Source organism: Blennius ocellaris, assembly GCF_963422515.1.
Source record: "Blennius ocellaris genome assembly, chromosome: 8".
NCBI lineage: Eukaryota > Metazoa > Chordata > Actinopteri > Blenniiformes > Blenniidae > Blennius > Blennius ocellaris.
Window position 1 is genome coordinate 8,641,911 of NC_137657.1, and position 26,427 is coordinate 8,668,337.

Genomic DNA, 26,427 nt, shown 5'->3' on the forward strand with positions numbered 1-26,427 from the left:
TTAAAAGATTCAAGAAACTAGCCAAAAGGTTGTTTTATTACCTTTTTTTTTTTTTTTTTAAATTTTTTTTTATTGTTGTTACATAGGATTTGCGGTGGGCACAAAGAGAAGCCTTGGTTGTAGAGCACTTGTGTTCAAAGTGCCACATCGATGTTATGGCACAGGCAGCAATGTGTGACAGGCTGAAAGAAGAAACGGTCAAGTGCAATTACATAAAAAAAAAACCCAAAAACAAAACACTTGTATCGCATGGGAGTAGCTGGTAAATGTGAGTGCTGCTCAGAAAAACACAGAAACTCTACAGCACCTCTGTTGTAATGAGGGGAAGTGATGCTTTTCTTTTTTCTAAACCATGCATGGCTTGGTTTTATTAAATTAGAATTAGAATAACACTGATTTTAGTCTATATTACACAATGCAACACATTGACCAAAAACAAACATAAAACATGTACATCGTTTTACAGCAACCCCCCCCACCCCCCCCCTCCATATTGCTTATTTTTTGTTTGTTTTGTACAATCTTTTGTTAACACAACGAGCTCCTCCTGTAGAGTGGCATGCTACACATGAGTCTAAGGTGCTGAATAGTTTCCAGTCATTTCTAAAGAAAAACAAAACGTAGTGCTGGTGGGGTTTTTAGCGGAAGCATCCACACAAAAACATCTTTTGTTTCTCAATTAACGACATGAATTGTGATTTTAATTGACGATTTGCCCTTGCGACGCCACATAAATAGGTCGAATGCAACATGTTACACAATATCCAACACATTAGTGTCGGTTTAGTTAAAGAGTCATCAGATCCTGAAATACATGTCGATAATTCAGAAATTAAAAATGCATCTACACATTTTGTTGTGTGAATGCAAAATGCTCCCTTCTATTGTTCATGCAGCGACGCCGCGTTATGCTGTTTTCTTCTCACTATCAATGGCTTCTTTTTCCATCACAGTGAAAGTTTGCGAGCCAAACCAGACATTCGTGCGTTACAAAGTAAGTCAAGGCCATTCCATGTTGAATAATAGCACAATGAGCTCCATAACAGTTTAAAAATGGACCTATAGGGAAAAAAAAAAAGATTCACTACCATCCAGATCTGTTTTAAATGAGCGAGTTATGGAATATAGGCATATTAGTAATGTCATCCCCAAATGTTCTTGGTATAGAAACCAGAAGCCGGCTGAACTACAAAACATTTGGTTGTCTTAATTTAATTTAATTTTCACCTACATCACAACCGGAGTGGAGTAATGCATGCCCGTGTTATACAGTAAGGCAACAGGATCTAGCTAATGTGCGTACCCAGTCCCTAAACTGTCATAAATACCTTAAAGCTATCTTCATAAACTATTTCATCCGAAACAGGACAAAAAAAAAAAAAAACTTGCCTTAAAAACACTGGTTAAAAATATGTCACAGCTCATGAATGATCTCCACTTGCAGTTATCTCGTGTCTCGCGCCTGTAGTAATTATCTTGAATATATGTCCCTGAAATTGTCTTAATAAATAACTGTCTCTGAAAGGCACTCTGAAATGTGCGGCTACTAAACGGAGGGAAAGCTCGTCGTCTGGCCTGAAACTAGTCGTACCGCCCACCTTTCACTGAATCGTCCCGTTCTGGTGAACTGACCGCACATCTGCTTGAATCTGTCGAGACTGCGGCCGGACGTTAGAAACTGTGCTACTGCTGGTTAACCGTCGAGCGTGAGTTCTCGGATTCGGACGTCGAGTGGTTTCATCAGTGTCAAGGATCTCACATTCCCCCCCAAAAAACCCAACGTTTACATCCAGTGCAAATGTTCCTTGTTTTGAGCACCTCGTCGAGCAAAAAAGACCCCCCACCCCCCCAAACAAAAAACAGCAACAAAAAAACTACCACAGTAGTATTTAACAGGACTCCCTCCTTCTTTCACATCGAGAGTTCAGTTTGTGAGTGAAAAGCTACGTGGTGGCTCCAGGAGTTGGGTGTATCGGACAATGGAGCCCTCGGGATTCAGCCACTGAGATTGAAGCAAGCAGCAGCCGGGACGCCCTCCGCCTCTACAGAACACACCGTTTGTATGCGGCGTCACGCTCCCAGGGTGATTGTGATTAAGCCTTAATGAGTGCAGATTGTTGACGCGTACCCTGCAAAAGCGAAGCTTTAGTGGTTTAAATGCAGCAATCTGTTTGTGCTCTCTCTGCCCGTCACTTCATGGAGAGGAGGGAAAAAAAACAACAACAACAAAAAACCCAACTAATCCTGTGCAGCATTTCTTCCACTGTCTTCTACTAACACTTGTAAACCAAACACATAAAGATGAGATCAACTCATCAAAGCCTGGGAGGGGGTTGGGGGGGGGGTTATTAGTGCCAATCCGGGGTGGAGCGGGTTGCCAGGTTGGATGCTGGGGCAGTGAAAGGGCTTCCAGATGTCCAGCAGGATCCGGCTCACACCTGCATCTCTGAGCCGCTGGACAAGCCGAGAGCGTTCGCCTCCTCTGTCGTCAAGCCGCTCTTCAGTGTCCTCCTCACTGTGGCATCAGGGAGAAAACACACTCTTTACTCACGTACAGACCATCAACTTCTTAAGTTTGCACAGAGGATAGGTTGGCGCCTGCGCTCAGTGACGGACTGACGGTCTGCTTCTGCTCCAGCGCATTCACTTAATCGCACAATTAAAATAGTCAGAATTTACAATTAAGTTTTTACGTAGTTTAGTTCGTGGCTGACAAGAGTCATGTAGTTAGGATCCAGGTGCTTTTGTGTCCGACACATGTGGCCATACATACTAATATATTAAAATAAGTTGTGCAATTTTTGTTTGTTTGTGAGTTTTAGATGAAAATATTCAATAGTCTTTGAGAGGGATAGAGAAAGAATGTAAGAATGAAGTAATTCCAATATAAATGATAATTTATCAGTACACTTTATCCCATTCTTCTGTTTTCACACATGCATACCAAACTGCATGAAAGTTTTTTGAGCAATGATTTTTTTCTTTTCTTTTAATAGCCAATAAAAATGAATGCACTGGATCTTCTCACTTTATGACCAGAGATTAAAAACAAAAAAATGGGTAAAGAGTCGCTGATATCTGTGTCTAAAGAAACACGAAGGCCTGGAAAAATCAAACAAAGCAGGCACTCGGGGGTCGTGTGTGACAAACGCAACCCGCTCGCCACACTCACGTGATTTTCGGTTGGCTCTCGACCGCCTCCTCTCCCGCGGCTGCGTCCGCTGGCCGGGCCCCTGGGTGGCTGACCTCACGATCCTCTCCATGATCTCATCCGCCGTGTCGTCCGTGCCGTTCACCGGGTCGTCGCTGGCGGGGCACCACGGGGCCACGCGCCCTGAAACAAAACGTCGGCGCCGGACCGGTTTGAGTAAATGCAGTTTTACAGCTGCGAGTTCATGCTAATGATCCCAGACAGAGTCGTTATCAGAGGAGAGGAAACCGATGATGGGGTAACGTGACATTCAGGGGAGGGGGGGGGGGGTCACTTATGCTGTGCAGCTCTCTCAGTTTGCTCACATTTCTTTTCTGTTTCCACAGATGAACCAAAACATGTAAACACAAGGGATTATCAGGAGCTTTAATATCTGGAATTATGTAATAAAAGCTCAGAACTTCCAGGATTATGTTGTGTTCTGGGCTCAGTGCCGGGTGGGATTATTGCAGAAGTTGGTTCACCGGCTGAGGACTCGCTTACGTAAGTCATAAAGGACGGGAACTCTTCTGGCGCAACGGCGAGAAAACACGTTTTCGTTGTGGACCTGTGGTGAAGTGTGTGGTTGGGCGAGACACTCGAACAGCAAGTTGCTTCCAGCAGAGCATGAGCACTTTGAGTGGCAGTCGTTACTGTCGTGTGTGTGAACGAAAGGGTCAACGTGACTGATCACACTGGGACTGCATGATAAATTCATTTTTCCACTCAAGTTTAATAGAAAATTTCAGGCCAATAACATGCATGGGCTTCCTTCCTTCCTTCCTCGACTGTGAGCTGATTTATCAGTTAATTGTTGTATTAAATTACATGAGAGCTCATCTGGGAGCAAAGTAAAGACTGCTTTTCAGTTGTGTTTGGTGGTACGTGTTTAAAGGAATTGCGTCAAAAGATAAATATTTAATGTTGGTCTGAGTGTCCTGTCTCTCTCATGCCTCTCGGTGTCTGCCTGCAAGCCTTTATTCATGATGTTGTAGTGTTATGATGTATCCCCCTTTAAATTCTCTCCTTCATGCTTCCTTCCTTACTAATGAACACTTTTGCATTATAAAAAGCTACCAAAGTGATCACCAAACACCTAATTTCCTGAAAATATGACGTAAAAATAAAATAAAAAATAAATAAATAAAATAAAATAAAGGTTTTGACAAGGTTGCTTGCATTACCATGATCACTCCAGTCACTATATTTCATTCTCTGTAGATAGAGAACATAAAAGTACCAGTGACATTTTAGTGCATAAAGTACAGACTCTGTGGCCATGCACAGATATAAATCTCTTTGAGTGATCTGGAACAGATCATGATCATAAAATGAGAAGCCACACAGGGAGTTGGCTCAGTCGAACTCGGCTGTGACACTGACCTCTGGTGCTTCCGGCTCTGGTTCGTGTTCGGAGGCCCGGCACGGCCGACATCCCGCCCTCTCCGCTCTGCAGGCTGCTTTTGAGAACGGCCTTCATGTTCTCATGTTCCACGGCGTCTTCAGCGTACTGGATCCCCTGAGGCGGGCTCTCTGCTGCATCTGATGGGGCGCCGCCGAACTTACCACTCTGCGGAGAGGGAGTTCACAATAAGGCGATTACAGTTTGGAAGATTTGATCAGACGAACATGAAGAAACTCAACTCCATGCGTGACCTATTATATAACTTGTCTGTATCATACTGGTTAATTATCACTCGTGATACAGCACTTTCTGGCGAAGACTGTTAGTTCAATCTGAAAAGCCGCAAACAAAAACAAAACAAAATCCTTTTCCTCCTGTGACGGTTACTTGCAACAATGAAGACATGCCCGCTTTGAGACTTTTGACCTTCATTGTTTTGTATCAGGAAACATCTCAAAGTGAGGTTGAGCCGCTGAGCCTCCGCTTGTCATCGCCGCTCGGCTTCCTCATTCACGAGGAGTCGCACACAAACACACTGTCAGTCTCACTAATGCCTCGTCATTCACCGGTCGGTGGAAACACAGCAGGTGTTTGTTAAGAAAAAAGGTCATGTGTTAGTCACGGCACAAAACGTGCACTGCTTTGAAGTTACCTCGCCATCATCGTCATCCTCGCTCTAGGAAAACGCAATGAAGAGGAGCAAAGTTCAGCTTTGATGTGAATACTGTAAATAAACCTCAACAGGAAAGATATAGCACTTTTAGAGGGAAAAAATTTACTTATTTTGCATATTCCTTTCAATTTCTGAGGAGAAATGAACAACGGAGTAGAAGGTAAATCTTTCAATAAAAACAGTCAGTTATTAATTCAGTTCTACTTTTATACCCTTCAGAGCTGGAATTTATTCACGTTTTAATTTCATTGTATCTTCACCTAATTGTATTCTAAGTGCAATGAGAAGGTAATTAGTAAGTTGTGCTTTTAATTACCTATGGATCCAAACAACTATCAACTATCATACCGTATCTTATGAAAACATCAAGAAATGTGACATTTAATCCAAATATGTTACTTGGAGTGAGATAAAGCTGATGGAAATTATTCATTGACCAGCGTAAAAAACTCTCTGCTTGGTCATGCATCATTCTTAAAAAGCTTTTCAGCGCCCTGCAACATGAAGGAGACGCTGCGGAGGAGAAAAGGTGGACGTGACTGGACGTCTCTGCAGAAGTGCTGCTCAGGCGTGGCTCTTGTTATTTCTCCTTCAGGGACGTCCAGAGGTTTGAATTTTCACACAGTGATTGAATTAGGGTGCGTTTGAGGGAGCCTGGGGGGGGGGGGGGGGGATCCTCCGGGGTCCAGGGGATTTTAATCACGCAGCGAAGTGTTTGCTCTGGTCTTTTTTAGCCTGCTGGAGCTGCAGGATGGTCCCACACTAAAAGCAGTCCACTGATTGTTGTTACAGTAACCCACACATGTTGAATACCGAGGAGCTGTGCTGATGTCATTGCAAACGCAAGCTGTGTCCGTCTGAACAGGCTGTTTTAGGCACACTGAGGATTTAGATCACTCGTATAATGTTCTACAAACGGAGACAAAAGGATTGAGAGATGAAGCGCGCATATCTGAAGGCTTCTCACATCTGTTATCATTTTTCCCCTGGTCTTGTTCCTCTCCCGGTGGTTGGCCCTCTTCTGTTTCTGCTGCAGCACGCGCTCTCGCGTTGTGCGGTACTCCAGGGCGAATTCACTCAGGATCTTGCTGAAGCGATGTATGCTGACCTCACGCACGGCGTAGATGGGATGGCCCAGGAACAACAGGAAGGCGTGGAACCTGCGGAGGCACACGCAAATACCACATTAATGCACAGACACTCTTTGGAAAAAGTGGTGAAATCCACTGGACGGGTTCTAATTCATTCTAATTTAATTAGTGAGTGTGTGTCTGAGGTGGGAACTAAAGAGGTACAAACACTTTGTTTTCAGACGTGATTTAGTTTCGGACATATTTTAGTCTTTTCCCATTCACATGTTTAGTTTTTTTTTCATTATTTAATCTTGTATTTACTTAGGATTGAAACATATTTCTCATTGCATGCCTTCCTGACATCAAGACATCATTGAACTTCATGTATATTGGATAAGTAGTAAATGTTTTATGCCATGTCAATCACATGCCTACCTTGATGTAAAACTTCAGTTTTCAACAGATTTGGTGGCACAATATACATACCTATATACATACATACTTTTTAAAAATAATTTTGTATTATTTCATAATAAAACATCACCAAAACAAAACAAAACAACAATGTAAAACAAAGACAAAAAAGAAAAATAAATCAATAAGAATAACAATACAACAAAATATCAACCCACAACTCTCAAACGTTTGCATTGACACTTGTGGTGAGTATTTTTTCCCTTCCTCTTTAAAGTTTATTTTAAGAATTTAAAGACCGTTTAAGGACGTAGGACAGCTTTTCTCAAGGCTTTACTGACGTGACCTTGTTACGCCACACCCGGACATGAGGTGGCTCTTCGTCTAACCTTCGTAAGTCTTTGTAAGACAGTAGAGCGGGCGGCAAAAGGTCGAATTCTCAAAATGTATTCATGTTAATGTTGAATATTTGTTTCCAAACCTAAAACCAGTCGACTGGAATCAAAAGGAAGATATTTCAACCGATATTTTGGCACAAGATATGTACTTAAGTAGGTTTTATTATTATATTTTCAGTCAGAATTTGTACTTTATTCATTTTTGTTTGTTTTTTTTCCTGAGTAAACAACTCTGTACTTTTACTTTTACTGTTGTGAATGTGTGTAACATGAGTGGTTCAATCTACTGCGGTAGTATTGAAGGTGTAGGATGGGAGCCCTCCAGAGGCCAGTGAAGAGATGCAGTAAGAAAGAAAAAAAAAAGCTTTTAGTGTCACAAGGATCTCGGAAATTATTCCTTTTTAAATTTCATGTACGAACTTAAGATATCAATAAATAAGTAAAGGTCAAGAATTCATTGTTAGTGAAATAAACTTTGTGTACTTTGTTCTCTCTCTCAGTGAACGTACCTGTTGATGATTCTTCGATGTACAATCTTAAGAATGATAATTCTCTCCGCACAGTCTTTAAGGAAGTCGGACATTTTCTGTTTCAAGGCCGGTTTCATCTCGTGCTTCGCTATGACTTTCAGGTGATCCCATGATGCTTTGCACCGCCGCTCCATCTGGGCCAGATTATCCTGCAGCTGGTCGAAGTCCACCTGCAGGACAAGATCAACAGCGCGAGCTCAGCACCGGCTCAACAGGACGGGACAAACCCGATGACGCCGGATGAGTTTTGAGTGGACGGACCTTGGTGAGGCGGGTGATGGCGCCGATCTCCGAGTAGAGGTCAGTGCTGTCCGGGAACTTCTCCACCACGACGGAGCAGGCGTGGTGCAGCAGAGACTGCTTGTGAACCGTGTCCTTCACCTCCGGGACTTTTTCCAAATAGCTCAGCTCGAAGCCTTTGGCCTACAGACACAGGAACACAGTGAGAAGCTGGAGCGGAAACAAGCATCCGAAATCACACAAGGAGAGAGGAAAAAAATCGCTCTGAATTTCCTTTTTGGCAAAGTCAGGAAAAAAAGAGGCTCGATGAAGTGAGATATTTACATTCATTAGACTGCGATTATCAGAAACCTCAATCTCCTCCAGGACTGGCCGATTATTAGGCTCGCCGCAGCAAACTTAAGAAATGCCCCAACGCACCATGAAAGACATAATCCTAACAGGATCTCCCTTGTTCTTTTGCCAGTTTTTAAATGGCTTACTGCAAAATATAAATGCTGCCATTATTTACGGGAACAACTTGTTTTGATGTTGATGACTTATGCTTCCTTTTTGCATGTTTATCCCAGAGGTTCACCCAGATGTACGCTCGCGCACAGATGCGCACACACAGAGGCCATCGGTGGGCCACAGAAACACGGAAAAGCACCCACGAATAGCACGACAAACCCCCCCCCCCCCCCCCCCAAAAAAAGGCCCAGATGTAAGTTCACTCAAAGGCAGCCAAACGAACACAATCGTTCCTAAATCACAAAACCTCCCTCCCCGTTTTCCTCTTGGCCAGGTTGAACTTTACTGTAGGACAGCGTCGGCCGCAGGAAGGCAGCACATTCTTTAACACACAGAGGCCACTGTTATCGTTGCCAAATTAATATGTTGTCAGGGGACTTGGGTAAAAAGAAGCCCTGGAGGGAATGCAGTAGGTGAGTAAAAGACAGAAGGAGGGAGGGAAAAAAAAAAAGAATTGAAAAAGACTTGAATGTTACTCACGTTGGAGCCGTTGAGGAAGTTGCCGATGGCCAACAATGTGGTCAAGATGTATCTGAGCGTCTTGTTTTTCTCTAACTGGTCCATTCCTTCCTTCAGGTCCTGCAGAGGCTCTGCTACTTCCTGAAAGACCGAAGCAATGTTGTTGAGAACGGGTTCTCCTCGACCAACTGACACAGATACAGGAGATATCATTGCCTGCGCAGACCACAGACTCATTATACGGTTCGATTGTCGCTATATGTCCTTTTTGTTATGTGTTTATTAGTGAAGTTGATGAATTCTCATCTGAACATCATCTGTATTGCTTCTCATATGTTGGGAGTTTATTACATTTTGCATTAGATTTATTTGAAGATTGGAGGATTTTGTGTTTCCCAGGTACTCCTTCCACAGTCTAGAAACATGTATATAAGGTAAATTCACCCCAAATTGCCCCTTGGTGTGAATGTTATAGTGTGTTTGGTTTGTCTGTCTCTGTGTTTGTCCTGTGATGGACTGGCGATCTGTCCAGTGTATCTGCTTCTTCCCATAGTCACCCTGAACAGGATTTTGCATTATTAAAAATGGATAGATTTATTATCATAAACACATTTACTTTTGCGTTAACTCTGAGGAAATCAAATGTATAAGTGCTTCTTCAAAATCCCAAAGCAATCCATCCGATGTGAACCAATGATAGCATCTGTAAACATTTGTAAACAAGGTTTCAAGCCGAACTGTTCTTTATGTTGGGTTGGAAACAAAAAGGAAAAAAAAAGTGAGGTAGGGAAGGATACAGACCTTCATAAAACAGCAAATATTAATACTACAAACAAGCTGCTTTGCCTTCAGCTTCCGCATTCATTTGTAATCTTTAGTGAGCTTTATTAGGAGCAATGTCACAGTAATGCTAATAATCAGTACAAAGACAAACGTTGAGTGAGAAATGCATTTTACATGTGAACGCTATTTCTTCCTGTAATCCAGGGGTATCAAACACATTTTAGTTCAGGGGCCACATACAGAGCAAATTCCTTTTGACTGGGCCAGAATGGTAAAATATTGTCCTAATAACCTTTACATTTAAACTTTAAAGTTTGTCTTTGTTGTGACACTGAATAAAACCAGATAATTACTCCCAAATATGACTACAATCTCAACATAAGGCCATTTTAGTGAAAACTTCTTGTGCAAAATACTTTGAAATGCCCCCCAATTACATTTTGCATGTTTTAACAAACTCACCCTGACAGCATGGCTTTGAGGTTGATGCTCAGTTTGTTATCTTTCATGGCAGCATCATTAATCTCAGCTCGAGTGTTCACGACTCATATGAATTGGTTAATAAATCAGTGTTTCCTATGAAATGTTTCCAATTTGCTTGGTGGTTTGGTCGGACTGGAGCCTCTTGCAGGACGGTTTTGAAGGCCGGCCTTATGTCAATAAAAAAAACATTTTGTAGATTTCCATTTCTTCTTGGAAAAAAAAAAAAACCATGAACGTCATTAGTGTATTGCGTATTCAGTGATAAATACTGTAAAATGTCCTACCTATGATTAAATTCACAAGTATGGTCCGATGTTTTATTGTGCCGTTTAACATCATGGAGAAACTCGGTGATCATATTTACCTGCTTCTCCACTTTAGTGGAATGTTGATGCACTGTGATGTAAACACTGTGCTTATGTAACCTGCCATTAGATGGGAACAGGAATGCGTCTGACCTTCTCAATAAGCTCGTAGTCCATCTTGAACGCCCACAGCTGCAGGCGGGCCGACAGCTCTGTGATGGAGGAGAGGGTGAGCAGGAACTGCTCGGCGCTGCCCAGGGGAATGTCGGGGTTCACCAGCTGAGCCTCCTGGATCCTCTGCTTCTCCTCCTCAGTCGGGATCATGGTGAGGATTTTCTACGTCAGGGAAGAGAGAGAGAGCGAGAGAGAGAGAGAGAGAGCGACAGAGAGAGCGAGAGCGAAACAGGCTTAGAGGATTATTCATCAAACATATCAAATCTTTTCTCCCAACCAGGGAAAATTTTTTTACATCAAACGTGAATGAGTAAATCACGCATCAAGAGAATTGATGCAGACATTCCGAGCCCTAAGTTGTTTCCAGTTTTCTTGTAAAAATCTTTGTGACATCTGAACTTTCAACCTCACTTTCATTGTCTGGCAGAAAAAAAATACCTCAAAGGTGGGGAGGAACACTCCTCCATGCTGAGGACAACCTCAAGGAGAAGCTCCGAAAACTATAGATTGTATAACGCCACAGGAATGCAACACTAAACATTATCTGCTCATGTGAAGTCCTTCAAATCACGCGGTTTTTCAAAATAAGCTGAAAATAACCTGTAATCATCACTTGTGATTAATCACATGAAAACATCCCGACAGCTCGCCGTCCAGCCAGAAAAAACAGGCGATATGTCAACATGACGGGCAACCTCAGACATATCTTTCTGGTATGAGGAAATCCACTTGTGTATTTTGGTGTGTTATGTATATATCACCCCAGAAAACCCTGTTTATTTTGGACCCAAATGGCCAGAAAAATGGATTCGAAGGCTTAGAAGTTGATAGCACCTCCAACACAGACAGGACAGATTCAGATATATGCAATCATGGAGACGGAGTCCTGAGACGACTCACCTCAATGCCTTCCTTGTTTAGTGCATACTCGTCGAAGTTGAGAATAGCCGTCTTGATTGTGCGCGGAGGAGGTAAGACGGTCAGGCCGATGTTTATGGCGTTGCTGCGCTTTGAATCCAGAACTATGATTTCCTGTCGTTTGCCGTCAACAGCTGCTTTCTGTAGGATACGATCAGATTATTTAGGTGCTGAAGCATTTCCTCATAATTACAGGTAACTACGTAAATTAGTAAGTTAATAATGACTGTAAGCAAAGTAAGTCAGTAAGTAACTAAGTCACTATATAAGTTATACAGTAAGTTGTTGAATCGGTCAGTATCTGAATCAGCATACGAAAGGACTAAATAAATAAATGATTGAGTAAATACATACATGTTTTAATTTGTCATCTATCAAACGTCCCAATTACATTTATATTCATGTATTTAATCATGTTGTTTGCAAATTGTGCTTCCTCTGGTAACCTAACTTGAGAAAACCTGGACTATATAAACATCCTGTTTTATAATATTTTATTTGAAATGTGGCAAATATTTAGTTCAATTAAGGTTCATTATCTCATGTGCTTCCTTCTGCCCCCAGTAAAATCACAAAAATGCGTCAGTTAGGTCACTGGATTCCTGACGATTTTTGCCACAAAACCAAAGGTCCTGAGGAAAGTTACAAGAGGAAAATTGAAACAAGTGCGATTGTTGAACCTGGTGCAGGACTTTATAATATCGCTGAGTGCAGCAATGCAACATCCCGTTACCTTCGTCACAGGCAGCTCTTTGGATTTGGACTCGAACAGCTGCTCCAGCTTGGACGTGTCCACTTTGACAGGCTCCAGTTTGGACCACAGAGACTCCCTGCAGAATTTGTGGCTCTTGCACTGCCAGTCCACCGGACGCACCTCGTTCCAGAAGAGACGGATGGTCTTCTTCTTCTTCTGAAAGAGGGGCGCCTCCCCCCGACTCAGCTGTGGCGAGGGCGGCATCGGGGCCATGAACGGTGGAGGCGGCGGCATCATTTTGCCAAGGATGGGCGGAGGCGGCGGGCACCCGAATAAAGGTGGCGGCGGGGGCAGGGTGGCGCTGAATGCCGGAGGGGGGACGGGTGGCGTCAGGTCATGTGACCCTGTCACAGTGTCCATATCTAAAATGTCCATGTCGTCGTCCTCCCGCAGGTCGGTGAAGTCCATTTCTTTGATCCGCAGCTCTCTGGGTGTCGCCAGCAGCTGGTCCCAGATGTGGTCCGACTCTGTCTTTGGGGGTCCGGCCGGCGAAGCGGCCGGCGATAATCTGTCCGTCTGCTGCTGATCTTTTGACGTCTCCAGCTCAGGGGGGGACGCGAGGCCTTTGACCAGATCTCCAAACTTCTCGGCCACTGCTCGGACGCTGCCCTGATTGTCCAGATGCCCCACCTCCATCTTTTTCACATTTTCCTCTCTGGCCTGCCTGTGAGCTTCCAGTGTGGATATCCTGATGGCCAGGCTGGCCACAGAGTCACCGACATCCGTCTCCTTCTCACACTTGCACCTGTCCTTCTCCGATTCCTCCACATTCTCATCGTCCTCCGCGGCCGCCTTCTGGCCGTAGAGCATGTCCAACATGAAGCGCTTGCTGTTGAGAATTTTGTTGCACTGGTTGTTCACATCTTCCTCTTTGATGCACGGAGTCCACTGGCCTGTTGGAACAATTTTTCGAAGATGAAACACGCCAACCGGTTGAAGAGATGAGATGAACGAGCTGACTGAGTGAACGCGTACCTGTTTCAGTGTCGCTGGTGAGCTTCTCCTCCCGCTCCTCCCTCTCCAGAGTGCTGCTCGTAGACGAGATGCTGGACGCAGAGCAATTGTCCTTCTCGTTCACCTCCTCGTTCTGTCTCTCCTTCTCACTTAACAGTACGCTATCTTCCACGTCCCTTTCCGTCGGCTGCTCCTTCTCTGACTCCTCCTCCGCTTCCACCTCTGCTTCATCAGTTACTTCAGTCTGTTTCGCCGCTGCCTCATCCCTACACTGTTCCTGATGCTCCAGCCTCTCTTGCACCTCCTCTTTCTCCCTCTGTTCACTTAACGCCGGCTCTGCCGCTACTTCCTCTTGACACCGAGCCTCGGTGAGATCCTCCGTCTCGGACTTTGTGGCCGTTCGCCATTTGTCCGGGTCAGCGAGGGGTGCGGGGGGAGGTTGGGATAAGTCTGCTGCCGGATTTTCACTTCTGGTCGGCGTGTCGGCTTTTGGCTCCGAAACTTGTTCTGTTCCTGGAAGAGAAATCCAAACAATGTGGAGAAACAAAAATGTTACTGCAAATAATTAAGTTAAATTTGACTCATATCATTACATAGTCTTTAGGAAATAATCTTTGTTTAGAATTGAAACAACTTCCAAGCAAATCCATAATGGCTCGGAGGAATAATCAAAATCAACTCACCAAAGAAATATATTCTTAAACGATAAACTACAAAATATCTTATTTTCAGTGATTGCAGCAACAACAATTTATCTTTAAATCTTTGAGGCTGTTTAACCTGAACCTCATTAGACCATTTTCAAAGTACAACCGTTAGATATTTTTGCATAAATACCTTCCCCTCCGTCTCCCCTTCTCTAAACAAACACACACAATCAATAACATTGAAAATATACTTTTTTCTTGTACATTTAAAAAAAAATTCAAAAGAGTAAAGAGTTCTGATAATATGTGCTCAATTACAAACTACTGTTAGATTGTAAATTGAGTTATTTTGTTTAAAAAACCAAAAGAGATCCAGTACCACATACGCTCAAAAACTAGTACGGTAGTTAGATGTAATTAAAAGGCATTCGATTTATCGTCATAAGATATACGATATCTAAATATCTATTGTAGGCAAACAAATGTAACAATGGCAATTCCTTTTTTTAATAAATGTAGAGAAAGCAGGAATGTCCTCTACTAAAAACGCATGTCAAATGCAGATCAAATGGTCTGTGGCAACCTGCGATTTTAAGAGAGATTAGTTTTGTGAGTATATAGTGTGAATAATATGGTTAAACTCCTCAGGTTAACCCACAAAACACTACTGAGTGTTTGTGAGTCCTTCCTGCAAACAAGGCTTATTTCAGCAGACTATTTCCGCTAACGGACTCCCAGCGTCCAGCGTGCGACTGCACAGCAGTGACTGTGTGCATGAATGCTCCTCTCACCCATTGCCTGCTGTGCAGTGGCGGCCGTGTCTTCGTGAGATGTTACGGATGACGGTGTGGTGCAGCGTGATGCCGAGCGGCTGGCTGGGTTAGGACTCAAACACAGAGTGATTTCCGTGCGTCCTCGCGGGGGCGCTCTGGGACGCTCTCGCTCAAACTCCTCCGCAGCGAGCCGCTCCACCGCCTTGTATCTGTGAGAGCAAGAAAAGGAAGAGACGGAAGAATCTGATCATAGAACTGTAAATACACATGGAAATGTATGTGTGAGACTTAATTGCATTCTATTACAAACTTTAATGGTTTGACAATAATCTATACGTCTTTATACACACACACACACACACACACACACACACACACACACACACACACACACACACACACACACACACACACACACACACACACACACACACACACACACACACACGTTACCAAAGTAGTATTATGATGAAAAATCAGCTTCAATAACAAGACAATCTTGTTGAAGAACATTCTGGACTCAGCTCATATTGTAAAAGAAGTTCATGGTCGGGTTCACAGGGGAGAAATGGGCGAGGGCATAAAATGAATATAAATTATGTCACTCGAACGCAGATACAGTCTGAACCACATGCATGCGAAAACACAATTACACACTTGTCCTGTTATCTTCGGGATGTCTTAATGGCAAGCAGGCCCAAAGGGGCCCCGACACCTATAATTCACCCTGAGGCCACGTGCAGCTCTCTTTACATCTGCTGTTAATTTCAGTGAAGGATCACAAAGCATCCTCATAGCTGCAGTGGTTACTGCCACCCCCGTGTCGGTCTCTCACCTTTCTTCTCTGGCCTGTCGTGCTTCTTCCCGTTTGTCTGCATAATCTCGACTGAGGCAGAGGGGGACAAAGACAGAGGAGATTAAATGATTTCATTGTATTAAAACATGACATTTCTATCCATGCAACCATAATAGACAGCAGAAAAAAAAAAAAAAAAAACTGCAGAGCTTGAACATGACAGAAAAGCAGACCATCTGCTTCTTGACATAACTCGGTATTTGCTGCATAATGAAGCTCATAAAAGACGGCCTGGCTGATCTCAGACTCATGGCAGATTTGTGGACATTTGGACTGAATCGTGCCAGGAACCACCTGTGATTAACCGTCATGTCTTCATTCGCTGTACAGCTGCATGTGGTTGAGAGTAAAGACATCATGCAGTACATCCTCGATGATGTGAAGTCATGCTGTGTTTTGTCTGAGCGCTATGGAGAGACTAACTTGAAGCGGTTCCTCTCTTCTCGTTCGATTCTCTGGAGCCGCTCTTCCCTCTCCAGGCGTCTCTTTTCTCTTTCTGCAGCCAAAGACTCCTGATGCTGTCGGTACGACGACGTCAGCAAGCCTCCTAGAGCAGGTCTGCAGGACGAAGAAATGTCAGAGTCTTTGCACATTTGTGAAAATATAAGCAGATCATATGTTGGAAACCTGTTGGATTCTGGTGTGGCAGCTGAAGAGCTCGTCAAGCGATGGGTCGGTGATGTTGGAGTCTGCTGTTTACCGGGATATGGAGTGCCACTGGTACTGATTCTGGCAAAGGAAAAAAAAGAAAAGAAAGAAAAGTGTTTTTTCTCTCTCTTGACAGAAGCCCATAAAAGGTCAAAGACAGCCAGATAGATCCACATCAGCTCAGAATGTGTGGCGTGACGCTCAGACTGAGATATGTCTTCAGCCCTTATCTGAAACATCACTTATCTCATTACACCTGACGTTCTAACTCCTCAGTCTTACCTTTCTGCCCAGCAGGGCTTTCTAGCAGTGTGAGAAGGAGGAGATGTAGAATCTGTCAGACTGAAGATGAAAGTGAGAAACAAGGTCAGGTCATCCACTCAGAAGATGAAAACAATTAGTTAGTTATTAGGTGAGAGGGCTGCAAGACCACAACACAAGAGAGCAGACGGGGACAAGACGAGATCTCTGGCTATCTTACTTGTTGAGTGCAATTGTTAAAAGAAGAAAAGAAGAAAAGAAAAGCATATAAAAGCTTTACTAGGTTATATTTCTTGTCCAGCCTAAATCAGTTAATCATTCTGGATGAATCAAAAACACATGCTGGACCAAGGAGGAAAAGTAATATATATATAGCATGCTTTTTAAGGTGGAAAACACCAGATTAACACATTCATTGAGTTGATTACAAGAAGTATAGCTTATTAATGTTATGAATTCCTATCCATAATTCATTATCAATACAACATCGTGTGGCTTTGTGGGTTATCTTATAATTTCTTTTTTTTCTCTCCATGTAAATTAAAACACAACTTTTGACACACAGTTGTTTAATTCTATCAGTTCGTACTTCCTTCTGCTCCCTTTCATTCATAACTTTGGAATTCTTTGTTTTGTTTTGTATTGTGTTGAATCATTATTTTATTTTTTTCTTCTGTCAATGAATGAACTATAACAGAATAAAGTAAACTCGTCCAATTATTGCCCTTAATTCGTATGTGTGTAGGACATTTTGTTTGTCGACACAATAACAATAATGTCCCATGAACTCAACCTACATTTTATATTTCCTCAAAAAAACCTCAATGTTTTGCCAAATGGAAAATAAACTAATTGCTGGTTAGTAGAAAACAACAAACAAACACAAAAAAAACCCCACACTAACATTTAAAAGATGAACAAGTCAGAGAGGAATTAACTCCAAGTTATGTCTAACATCAAAAGCCCCCCGGAACAAAAACACATTTGACTAAATCTACTAAGTGTGTTTGTGCTTTTGAAATGCTTGGCGGGGTCACGGTGATCTACAGTGAATCACAAGCAGCAGTGGAGGAGAGGATGTCGTTGTTTGTACACTGAGATGCATCGTGAGCTGGACGGAACAGAAATGGATGAGGTGCAGCTCGAGGCTCCTGACCTCTACCTGTGCGGCGTCCGCAGCACCAAAACACACCTGGCTCTGATTCCAAGGGAGGGAAAACAGTGTGTGTGGGGAGGTGGATGGGGGGGAGGGGGGACTGACTGACACTGAGGGGGTGCAGAGAACATGAGGTCAGGTGGGCTGAGAGGAACACACCAAGGACTAAAGGTCCTCTTTTGAGGTGCGACGGACACAGGAGACGACGCCCTGGCCTTGACGCCGCGGTATTCTCTCTGCCCTTCAGGCTCACGGGGTTTAGGGAGGATGTTGGCCATACACTTTAAGTTCAAACACATGTTAGGAGAGCCTGATACAGCTGGAGCCACACTAGGACGACAAAATACAAAAGAGCAGGAGCCCAAAGAGAATTAAACCTTTAACAGGAAGAGAAACGTGGGAGAAACTGTGTGGAGCAAAATAGGGAAAAACCATATCGTTGAGACTAGTTTTCCTAAAATACCTGCGAGCACCCTGTCTAGAGGACTCAGTAACTGGATGACTTTCATCCTCTGCCTCTTCCTCCTCCTCATCATCATCCTCCTCCTCCTCCTCCTCTTCCCCTTCCTCCTCCTCCTCCTCTTCTTCTTCCTCTTCTCTGTGGCGAGAGGAGGGGTTGAGGGTTGAAGGGAGGAAAGGGAAGATGTGGGCAGGCGAGGAGAGAGAGAAATTGGACAGACAACATGAAACCACACAGCAGAAGATGAAGAGACAGGACACACAAGCAGAGACGTTACAGACATGATTGGTAAATAAAGTGTTAGACTTATTACCGCAGAGCAGAGACACAAGCATGCATGAGATGTTAGTTGTGTGAGGTTGTCTCGAAACATTTCAGATGAAATATGTTCATGCGACAGCGACAACTATGTTCAGGTTCGATTGTAGCATTGAAATAAATGCACCACGAAACATTTCACCAAGATTTCACCGAGTCGCCCGCGTGAGGCCTGCAGGAGACATCGTGTGCGGTTGAGCTGATAGTCTGGCATCGTCACACAAAAGTCTGAGGCCGGTTTGTCTTTTGGATGACGCTCGCTTGTCTGGATTTCATTAACGATATGGAAAGTTTGTGATCTTCAAAGGCGGCTCGAATTTCCTCTGGTGGACTGAGAGAAGCTCGTCTGGTATCGAATGGCCCGCTGGATTGAATTTAAGTAAACCTGAAGAATCTGAGTGCTACCGGGAATATCAGTAGGTATGCTACTAAAGGGGTTTGTTATTGATGATGGCGGATTGGGTTGTGTTGCACAGTGATCAGCAGCGACTTCGAAAAACACCAATAACAAGGTTCACTGTACTAAATAAAGCCCTACTTTTGTTCTTTTTAGAGCTGTCCTCAATTAAAGTGACTTCAGGAATGACACAAAACCAAGAGAACTATTGACTTACTAGAGTTTTACTGAATATGCATGCTTGCAATTTGTCTGCAGTGAGAATTACCGGCAGTTGTTTCCTGAAGTTTGTGTATCACAAGGATTTTTTTTTTTTTTGTATGTTCAACATGTTACAGTGAGAGTTTAATGCGCCGTCACTCTCAGGAAGTCTGATTGAGGATAGAGAGACGATAGCTCATATCACGTGCTCACAGAAGCTTCCTATTCCCATCAGAAACAGGGGAACTTCTTCCAGAGTGGGAAAATGTATTTAAACGTCACTACTTGGCGGCAGGAGTCCGACTTTTACCAGTTTGGCTGATTCCTGTGAAACGAAGTGATGCCAAGAAACAAGTTTTACCATTTTACTTGCATATAAAATTCATGCTTTTAAAAACACCAGGCTGAAATGGATGCACAGGTTCGCTTCGTTGGGTTATGTTACTCACCTTTCACTGATGTCCTCCACCCGCTGGCCGCCAAACGGCAGCAGGCCACCTGCGTGGGGGTGGGGGCTGATGGGAGACGTGGGCGCGGAGGTGTGGCTTCTGCTGTTCTGAAGCGAATGTCTCCGGCTGCGCCTCCTCTCCAGGCCTCGCCTCTCGTGGGAGCCGCCCACGCTGGCTCGCCGGCGGTCCTTTCGGCCACTTTGGGGCAACTGGGTCTCATCGTCGCCGTCCTCGTGCCGAAGGGTCACCTGCGTCACAGAGGCAGAGAAAAGGGAATGAAGCAATGCAGAAGCTTTCAGACGCACTGCAAACGTTCAGCTTGGGCTTCATATTCCCTGTGCAGTTTTCATGGTCCACCTGTAGGTTTTCCCCACTGCTCATTGTGGACCGTGAATTGGCCCTCGGTGTGAATGTGAGTGTGTGTTTCTCCCGTGACAGACTGGTAACCTGACCAAGGTGTACTGGGTGTCCAGCTGCGTTCGGCTCCAGCAGCCCCGAGTTGTATAAAGAACTTGAGAAGGAGGAATGCGCCTCTCCAACCCAGAGCTGAACTGAACATTATAGTGAGATGCTGCAGTGAACGCTAACTTCCTTTTTGCAGACAATTCAGAATAGCTGCAGTAGAGAGCGTTTCATGTTTCATGTATGGGAATGTGCTCCTTTTCTTAGCACGGCAACAATAAGAAAGACTTTGAGTTATTCATAGGAAAACATGCTATTGTTTTACTGACAAGGGCTGTATGTGGCCCCTGAAATAAAACGAGGTTGAGAACCCGGGGGTATCGTGCAGGTTTACTGACCTCGTAGATGTTGAACTGTTCGACAAGGTCAAGGTCGGTTCCTTTCCTACTCAGGTGTCTCTGAGCCGTGGCTTCAATGCCCTGCTCCTCCAGACAGTCCACCATGTCGTAGTAGGAGTCCTGATCAGGGAGGCCGGCGAGAGTCTGACACACAAAAACAAGAAAACACGATTAAAGGTTTTCAGTGGTTTGTCTTTCTTCACTTTTTTTACATTTTGTCTGACAGAAAGAAAACTAATGTCAGATTGTTATCTTTATTTCATACATGTATAGTGTGATTGGTAGTCTGACGTACAAAAAATGAATAATCAATAGCATGTCAATCATAATGATGATTCTCCTCAACAACAACAAAAAAAAATCATAGAATGGAAAGATCATAATTAGATGCAAGACAATCTTTAGGTAAAATTTTTATTTTAGCCACTTAACGTACTGTCAAACATGCTTTTGCATTGACGTTTTTTCCAGAAGCTGATGAAAGTCTGAATGATCAAAACAAACAAACGTGCAGCAGTAATGCAGCAGAAGCAAATGCTATACAACAACAAACAACACAGCGTTTCTCACGCACCTTGTTGATGAGCGTCATTGCAAACACCAGCAGCTCTGTGTCCACTCCATCTTTCTCATCCAGGATCTCCATGACGTTTGACCACAGCTTTGTACCTGTGTCACCGGAAGGCATGCGAGACATTGTGTGAAACAGTCCAAACAAAGCAATAGCAAAAAGTCCCCATCTTTCAAGTTTTTTTTTTTTTTTTTTTCAAACAAAACAAAACACATCCAATCTATTCCAGCTGCTAGTCACACAGCAAAAGCACTGGCTCAGCTCCACCGCACTGCAGGAGAAAGAAGTATTAAAAAAAACAAAAACTGCTGTGTCATATTGTAGCTCTGGTCATTTCTAGACAGTCGTCTGCCTTCAGGCGAGAGGCTGTGGAAAATCCGGACAGGAGTGATTTAATCTCCAATAAGAAAGGAGCACCTCTGTGCTGCAGCCATGAGGTCAGCATCATCTCCTTCTTACCAGAGGCTGGAGATCATGTTTAGTCTCGTTACGCAACAGCAGAAGTGATGGGGAGAGACGGAGCTGAGAAAGACGGATACCTGACCCCTCCACAGGAGTGACCAGCGCCCTGCTGTAAGCCACGGTACAATGTGGAGCTTGTAGAAAATGCAGGAAACTGAACCCGGCAGCAAGCAGGACTTGCAAAGCCAGTGTCATGCAGAGGTATGAAATGGACAACTGAGCAGCTTCTCTCTTAAATTTTACTGCTTAGCTCTTTTACTGGGGAGGAGAAAACTGTAGCTGGTATGAGATGCAGGTATGCAAAAACAAACAAGAAGGAATGAAATATTGTCTAAAAGTTTTGTCCATTTATATATAAAAATTCAATTTGTGACAGTTGAATAAAGTGTCCCAAAGGCCACAAATCCTCTTCTTTTATTACCTATTTTGGTATCCACAGCATTCACAGCCTTTATGAGGAGGGCGGCGTTACATTCGGTGTACTCGACAAACACCAGCAGCAGCTTCAGGGATGTTTTCACCACCAGACGAAACTGCGCAGAGAGGAAAATGAAACTGTTAGAACAGAAACATCACTGGGTCCTGGGGATGAAACACATCATTTAACTGTTCGGTTAATGTCTTTTCTTTGACTATTACTGCCACTAGAGGATTCTCAGCTTTGAGATTATTGTGTGAACGCTTTTTCCGGTCTACAAGCTTTGATAAGAAGAATTGAGTGACGGCTCCCTGGAACAAACTGTACATAATCTGACAACCGACAAACAAACCAATATGCATAAATAAACTACATAATACAGAGAGCGAAAACACCAACTAAGACTGGCCTATTCTCAGCCATGGACACCAATTTTTTTTAAAAAATATTATAATTAAAGTTAATTCATTATTTGCTCCATGACAGGATAAGCAAATATTAAACTTGCTATAAACTGTACAAATGGGTACAAATATATATGGCAGTGTATTAATAAATGAAGGCACATGCCTAATATTACAGAAGTATTTACATAGAAAGACAGAAAAGACTTTTATAAGAGCAGTGGGAAAAGAGAGAAGAGACTTCAATCATCAGCTGAAGTGATACAATGTGGCCACTAGAGGGCCGAGGTGTCCATGGCGGCAAGAGGATCTCCTCAGTGTTGATTAAGCAGTGCATCACTTTATTTGCTTTGTCAGAGCCCATATGCGACAGCCCAGCAGATTTGTACGGTACATCTACAACATGACAATCCCATAAAGGTTAATGTGCTCAATCTTTACCTTGGATCCGACCAGGGTGTAGAGCCACTGGACCGTTTCACTGTGAGATATAAGGCCGTTCATCCCATCCACGTACAGCATTATCTGACCAAGTGCTGCACAAAGAGAGAGACAAAGGAGAGTTTTGTTGAATCTATGGAGGGATTATCAAGTGCCTCACTTAGTTACTTCACTCCATTCGGTAGATTAAAGGATCTTTGCTTGTGATTTCGGGTGATTTGTTGTTTCAAAACTCGTGCATGTTTTCGACGTCTCCTGGCTCCAACACACCAGATTCAAATGAATGGCTCATTATCCGGCTCTGCAGGCCTTGATGAAAACTGCCCCTTTCATTTACTTTGAGTCCCCAACTGTTGTGTGTTGGTGAGGTGTTTGGCTTCACTGCATTGTTTTGGCAAATCAGAGATTGGAGAGAGGTCCGCAGCCCTTCTGGTGAAGCTCCAATAAAATATTTTTAAAATGTTGGGAACTGCTACTTTAAGGCAAAGCTTTGTGTACCCATAACAAAACTTCCAGTTTCGCCTGAAATATCTACTTTTACTGCTTCATAAAACGCCCACACTCATATGATTGTGGATGAGGCAAACAATAGAAAAGCTACTTCTCACAGAAGTCACACATAATTTCTCACACGTCTCAATATAGAGTTACTAAAAGAGGACAGTGACATTCCTTGACACACAGTTATTAAACCAGACATTACACACAGAAACTGGGAATAAAACCTTCAAAATCATTGCCATTCAACAAAGAAAAAACACCCAGCCATGTCTCTTGGAAAGCGATCTTGGAAACATGTATTTGAGCAGATGCTGACATGACTTCTAACTGTAACAGGATACAAACACAGGGACACAATAAGAGCCAAGTGATCTCAGTGGGAGGGGCTGGTAAACGTGTAGAGCTTCTATGAAGGAGGAAGATGGGAAGAGGAGGAGGCCAATAAGCACACTGGAGAGGAGGACCCCCCCCCACCGAAAAACAAAACCATAAAATTATAAGCCTCTCAGTGGCCGACCAGCCGGTACACTCATGAAGAGGACGGCAACTTCATAAGCATCAACTTCAAATGATGCAGCAACTGAGAAGAAGAATAAAAAGGAGTCCGGGTCAACATACTACAAGTGACGTGGACGTCCTGTTTGACTGTTTTGCTGAATAAGTCAAAATTTTTCTCAATTTCTCCCCCAAATTAATCAGTATATTAGTTACCGTGTTCATCATCTATCGCTCCATTGACAGGTTTAATGAAAGCTGATCTTCTCGTCTCCCTTTTGCAGCATTTCTAACACTTTATTTTGACACTTGATGACCGGAGCCTACAATTCCTGTCATATTTTCCCCCTCTCCATCCTTAAAGAGGCATGAAAATTGTGAATATGCTGTAGATAAGCCAAAATTCCCAGGTGCAGCTGCTGTGGGTACACCATGCGTGAGACCGTGTGGGTGGACACATGAGAGTGTGTGTGTGTGTGTGTGTGTGTGTGTGTGTGTGTGCATGACAACAGCCCACTGCTGCAGCAGAAACCAGCAGCAACAGTTCATCTTTGTTCATCAATGCGGGTTAATTACATGCAACATGTCAGGCCAATGCATTCCTGACAGTCCTTCGCTGCTGCAGCCCGAATGAGACACGTCACAGCAGTCAGCGGTCTGGATGACACACTGCATCAAACCGTGAACACACCGGTCTCTATGTCACAAAATGTTGTGTGGCACAAATGTGAAAAGATGACTGACAGTAGTAATGATGCAAAGCAATAATAAGAACTAGATGCAAAAAAAAGAAGAAGTGCAGAAGAACTGGAAAAAGCAGCAAAAACAACCATTTATTGTATTTCTTCACATTCATGCAAAGAGCTAAAACTTCTGATGGATGAAAAGATGCATAGCTAACCTGCAATATCATCACTGCACTGATTTTTTCTAGTTATCTCTTACATGCACCTGTGTACAGTATCTGCCTCAGTGCAACGCTCTTTCAAGGAATGTCCACTGAAAACAGGGGTGAGAAAAAAAAGGACTTAATGAAGCTTTTAAGAGTGTCATTACACAACATGAATGTTAAGCTGACGACAGATGGGACGTTATCTGTCAGCCGGAAAATGAAATGACTTTTGGATCACTCTGACATGTTGTGATAAGACGTCTTTCAAAAATGTTACCAACGGGGAAATCAGTGGCTCTTTGTAGCCAAATCAGAATCGCATGTGAATTTAAGCGACTGTACAGTCAAGACAGAGAAATCATGTGATATTCAACCAGTTACAAACCAGGCCAGAAACCACACAGTCATTACTTTCTTTCTCACATTCATTAAAACTGCTGCTTCATGAAATAATTCACTGCCAGTGGCCACTTATGTAAAACTGAAAAGGACCAGAAACCACACGGACTACATTTATTCTGTGAGCAGTTAGGTAAAATGATACTGTAACTGTTTAGAAAAAAAACCCCAAAAGAACTAAAATTACCTTTCATTATTCGAAACAGTGACCCTTCGGGTTTGGTCAAAGGCAGTTTGAGGTAAACTTTGAATTACTCTTCCAACAATCGTGCCTGTGAACTGATTTACACGCACTTCAGATAATTTGTGTTACAGATCATCTCTGAAAGTGTGATTTACACACTCAAGGTCACACATTATACACTGGAAGAGATTTATCTGCAGGCTTGAGCTTCACAATGTTATTTTTTGTGGTTATTAGAAAATAACAACAACTCTAATCATAGATATATTTTAAATGTTGCAGTTTGTAGGAGTACATTTATAAGAAAAATTTAAAATCTGTTTTGTAAATTCATAAGTACTTTTTTTAAAATCCTGTTGTCTTCATCAAGGTTTAACTTTCCTTAAACTTTAACTTTGCTTTACCCACAGCAAAAAAGGTTCCGCATTCAGTTTGGATGGATTGTAGTGGTTAAAGTGGAGGCACATAGAATAGAATAGAATAGAATAGAATAGACTAGAATAGAATAGAATAGAAAATAAATACTGTATTATCCCATCCAATAGCAGTCGCTGCCATGTAATGCACTTTGCCACGTGAACAGGAAATGATAGGAAAGATGAAGTGAGAGATGTTTGTACAGAAGCCTAAAGTAGACAAACCCCAAAATGTGCTTAAGAGTTTTTTTTTTCCTATTGTTTCATTCTCACTAAAGGAATGTAGAGGACGGTGCTATTCTGTCAGTCACAACCTCCCTGCTGGATGATGTGCTGATCATGTCTCATGTCTGGTTGGTGAGGTGCTCTAAGAGCAGGCTGCAGCTTGAAAATGATCTTTTGGTGTTTCAATGTTTATAGATCCTTTTTATAAAAAGTTGGGTGAATCAATGCAGCGTATCATGTATTCACTAAATGCAACATTTACCTTAACCGTGTCTGTTTCTTCATCAACTGAACATTTGATGACATGTGATATTAAAACATTAAAACCTGGTATTTGATTTTGTAAATTGTCCTGTTTTATATCTCCATCGGTGAACCTTTCCAATCTGCTTCTATTCTGCTTAATCTTCCCCCCCATGACTCATTGTGATTCTTTCTGTTGATTTAACTCATAAACTTGCACTCATCTGTTCAGTTCATGTTGTGGTTGATATCTATGTTCAAGTTCATGCCCAGTTTCATGTTTTGAGTCTGTGATTTCTCTACTTTTGTCTCTATTGTCTTGTATGCCGACCTGATTGTTTCCGGCTGGGTCCTGTTAATTCGTACTCCTTGTGTGTGTGTGTCATTTGTCATTTGGTCCCTTGTCTTTATCAAACTCTCTGTTTAGGTGAGGTCAAGGCTCGCTTCTGTTTTTTGTGGTGAACCTTTTTCTAAATAAGGATTGTCTGTGTCCTGGTCTTTTATTCCTGGCAGACCTTCCCAGTGTTGCACCTTTGTTGATCTCCTA

The 26,427-nt window shown here is 43.0% G+C and overlaps 1 protein-coding gene across 3 annotated transcripts in view; it reads right to left on the reverse strand.

Moving 5' to 3' along the window:
• Positions 1-1,910: 1,910 nt before the first annotated feature.
• Positions 1,911-26,427, reverse strand: part of fhod3b (formin homology 2 domain containing 3b) — an 88,771-nt gene continuing 64,254 nt past the window's right edge. For 2 of the 3 annotated variants that reach the window (XM_080501627.1, XM_080501629.1), the window contains 22 exons: positions 22,526-22,620; positions 21,684-21,795; positions 20,804-20,898; positions 20,230-20,373; positions 19,430-19,677; positions 16,470-16,529; positions 16,167-16,268; positions 15,963-16,097; positions 15,519-15,569; positions 14,702-14,892; positions 13,285-13,776; positions 12,289-13,202; positions 11,538-11,696; positions 10,617-10,799; positions 8,914-9,033; positions 7,945-8,106; positions 7,663-7,853; positions 6,236-6,428; positions 5,248-5,271; positions 4,574-4,760; positions 3,173-3,334; positions 1,911-2,515 (listed from right to left, as the gene is read on the reverse strand). In XM_080501627.1, coding sequence (XP_080357753.1) covers positions 2,433-2,515; positions 3,173-3,334; positions 4,574-4,760; positions 5,248-5,271; positions 6,236-6,428; positions 7,663-7,853; positions 7,945-8,106; positions 8,914-9,033; positions 10,617-10,799; positions 11,538-11,696; positions 12,289-13,202; positions 13,285-13,776; positions 14,702-14,892; positions 15,519-15,569; positions 15,963-16,097; positions 16,167-16,268; positions 16,470-16,529; positions 19,430-19,677; positions 20,230-20,373; positions 20,804-20,898; positions 21,684-21,795; positions 22,526-22,620 — 4,103 coding nt within the window. In that variant the 3' untranslated portion in view covers positions 1,911-2,432. The remainder of the gene's footprint in view (positions 2,516-3,172; positions 3,335-4,573; positions 4,761-5,247; positions 5,272-6,235; positions 6,429-7,662; positions 7,854-7,944; positions 8,107-8,913; positions 9,034-10,616; positions 10,800-11,537; positions 11,697-12,288; positions 13,203-13,284; positions 13,777-14,701; positions 14,893-15,518; positions 15,570-15,962; positions 16,098-16,166; positions 16,269-16,469; positions 16,530-19,429; positions 19,678-20,229; positions 20,374-20,803; positions 20,899-21,683; positions 21,796-22,525; positions 22,621-26,427) is intronic. The other variant, XM_080501628.1, reaches the window with a different exon arrangement.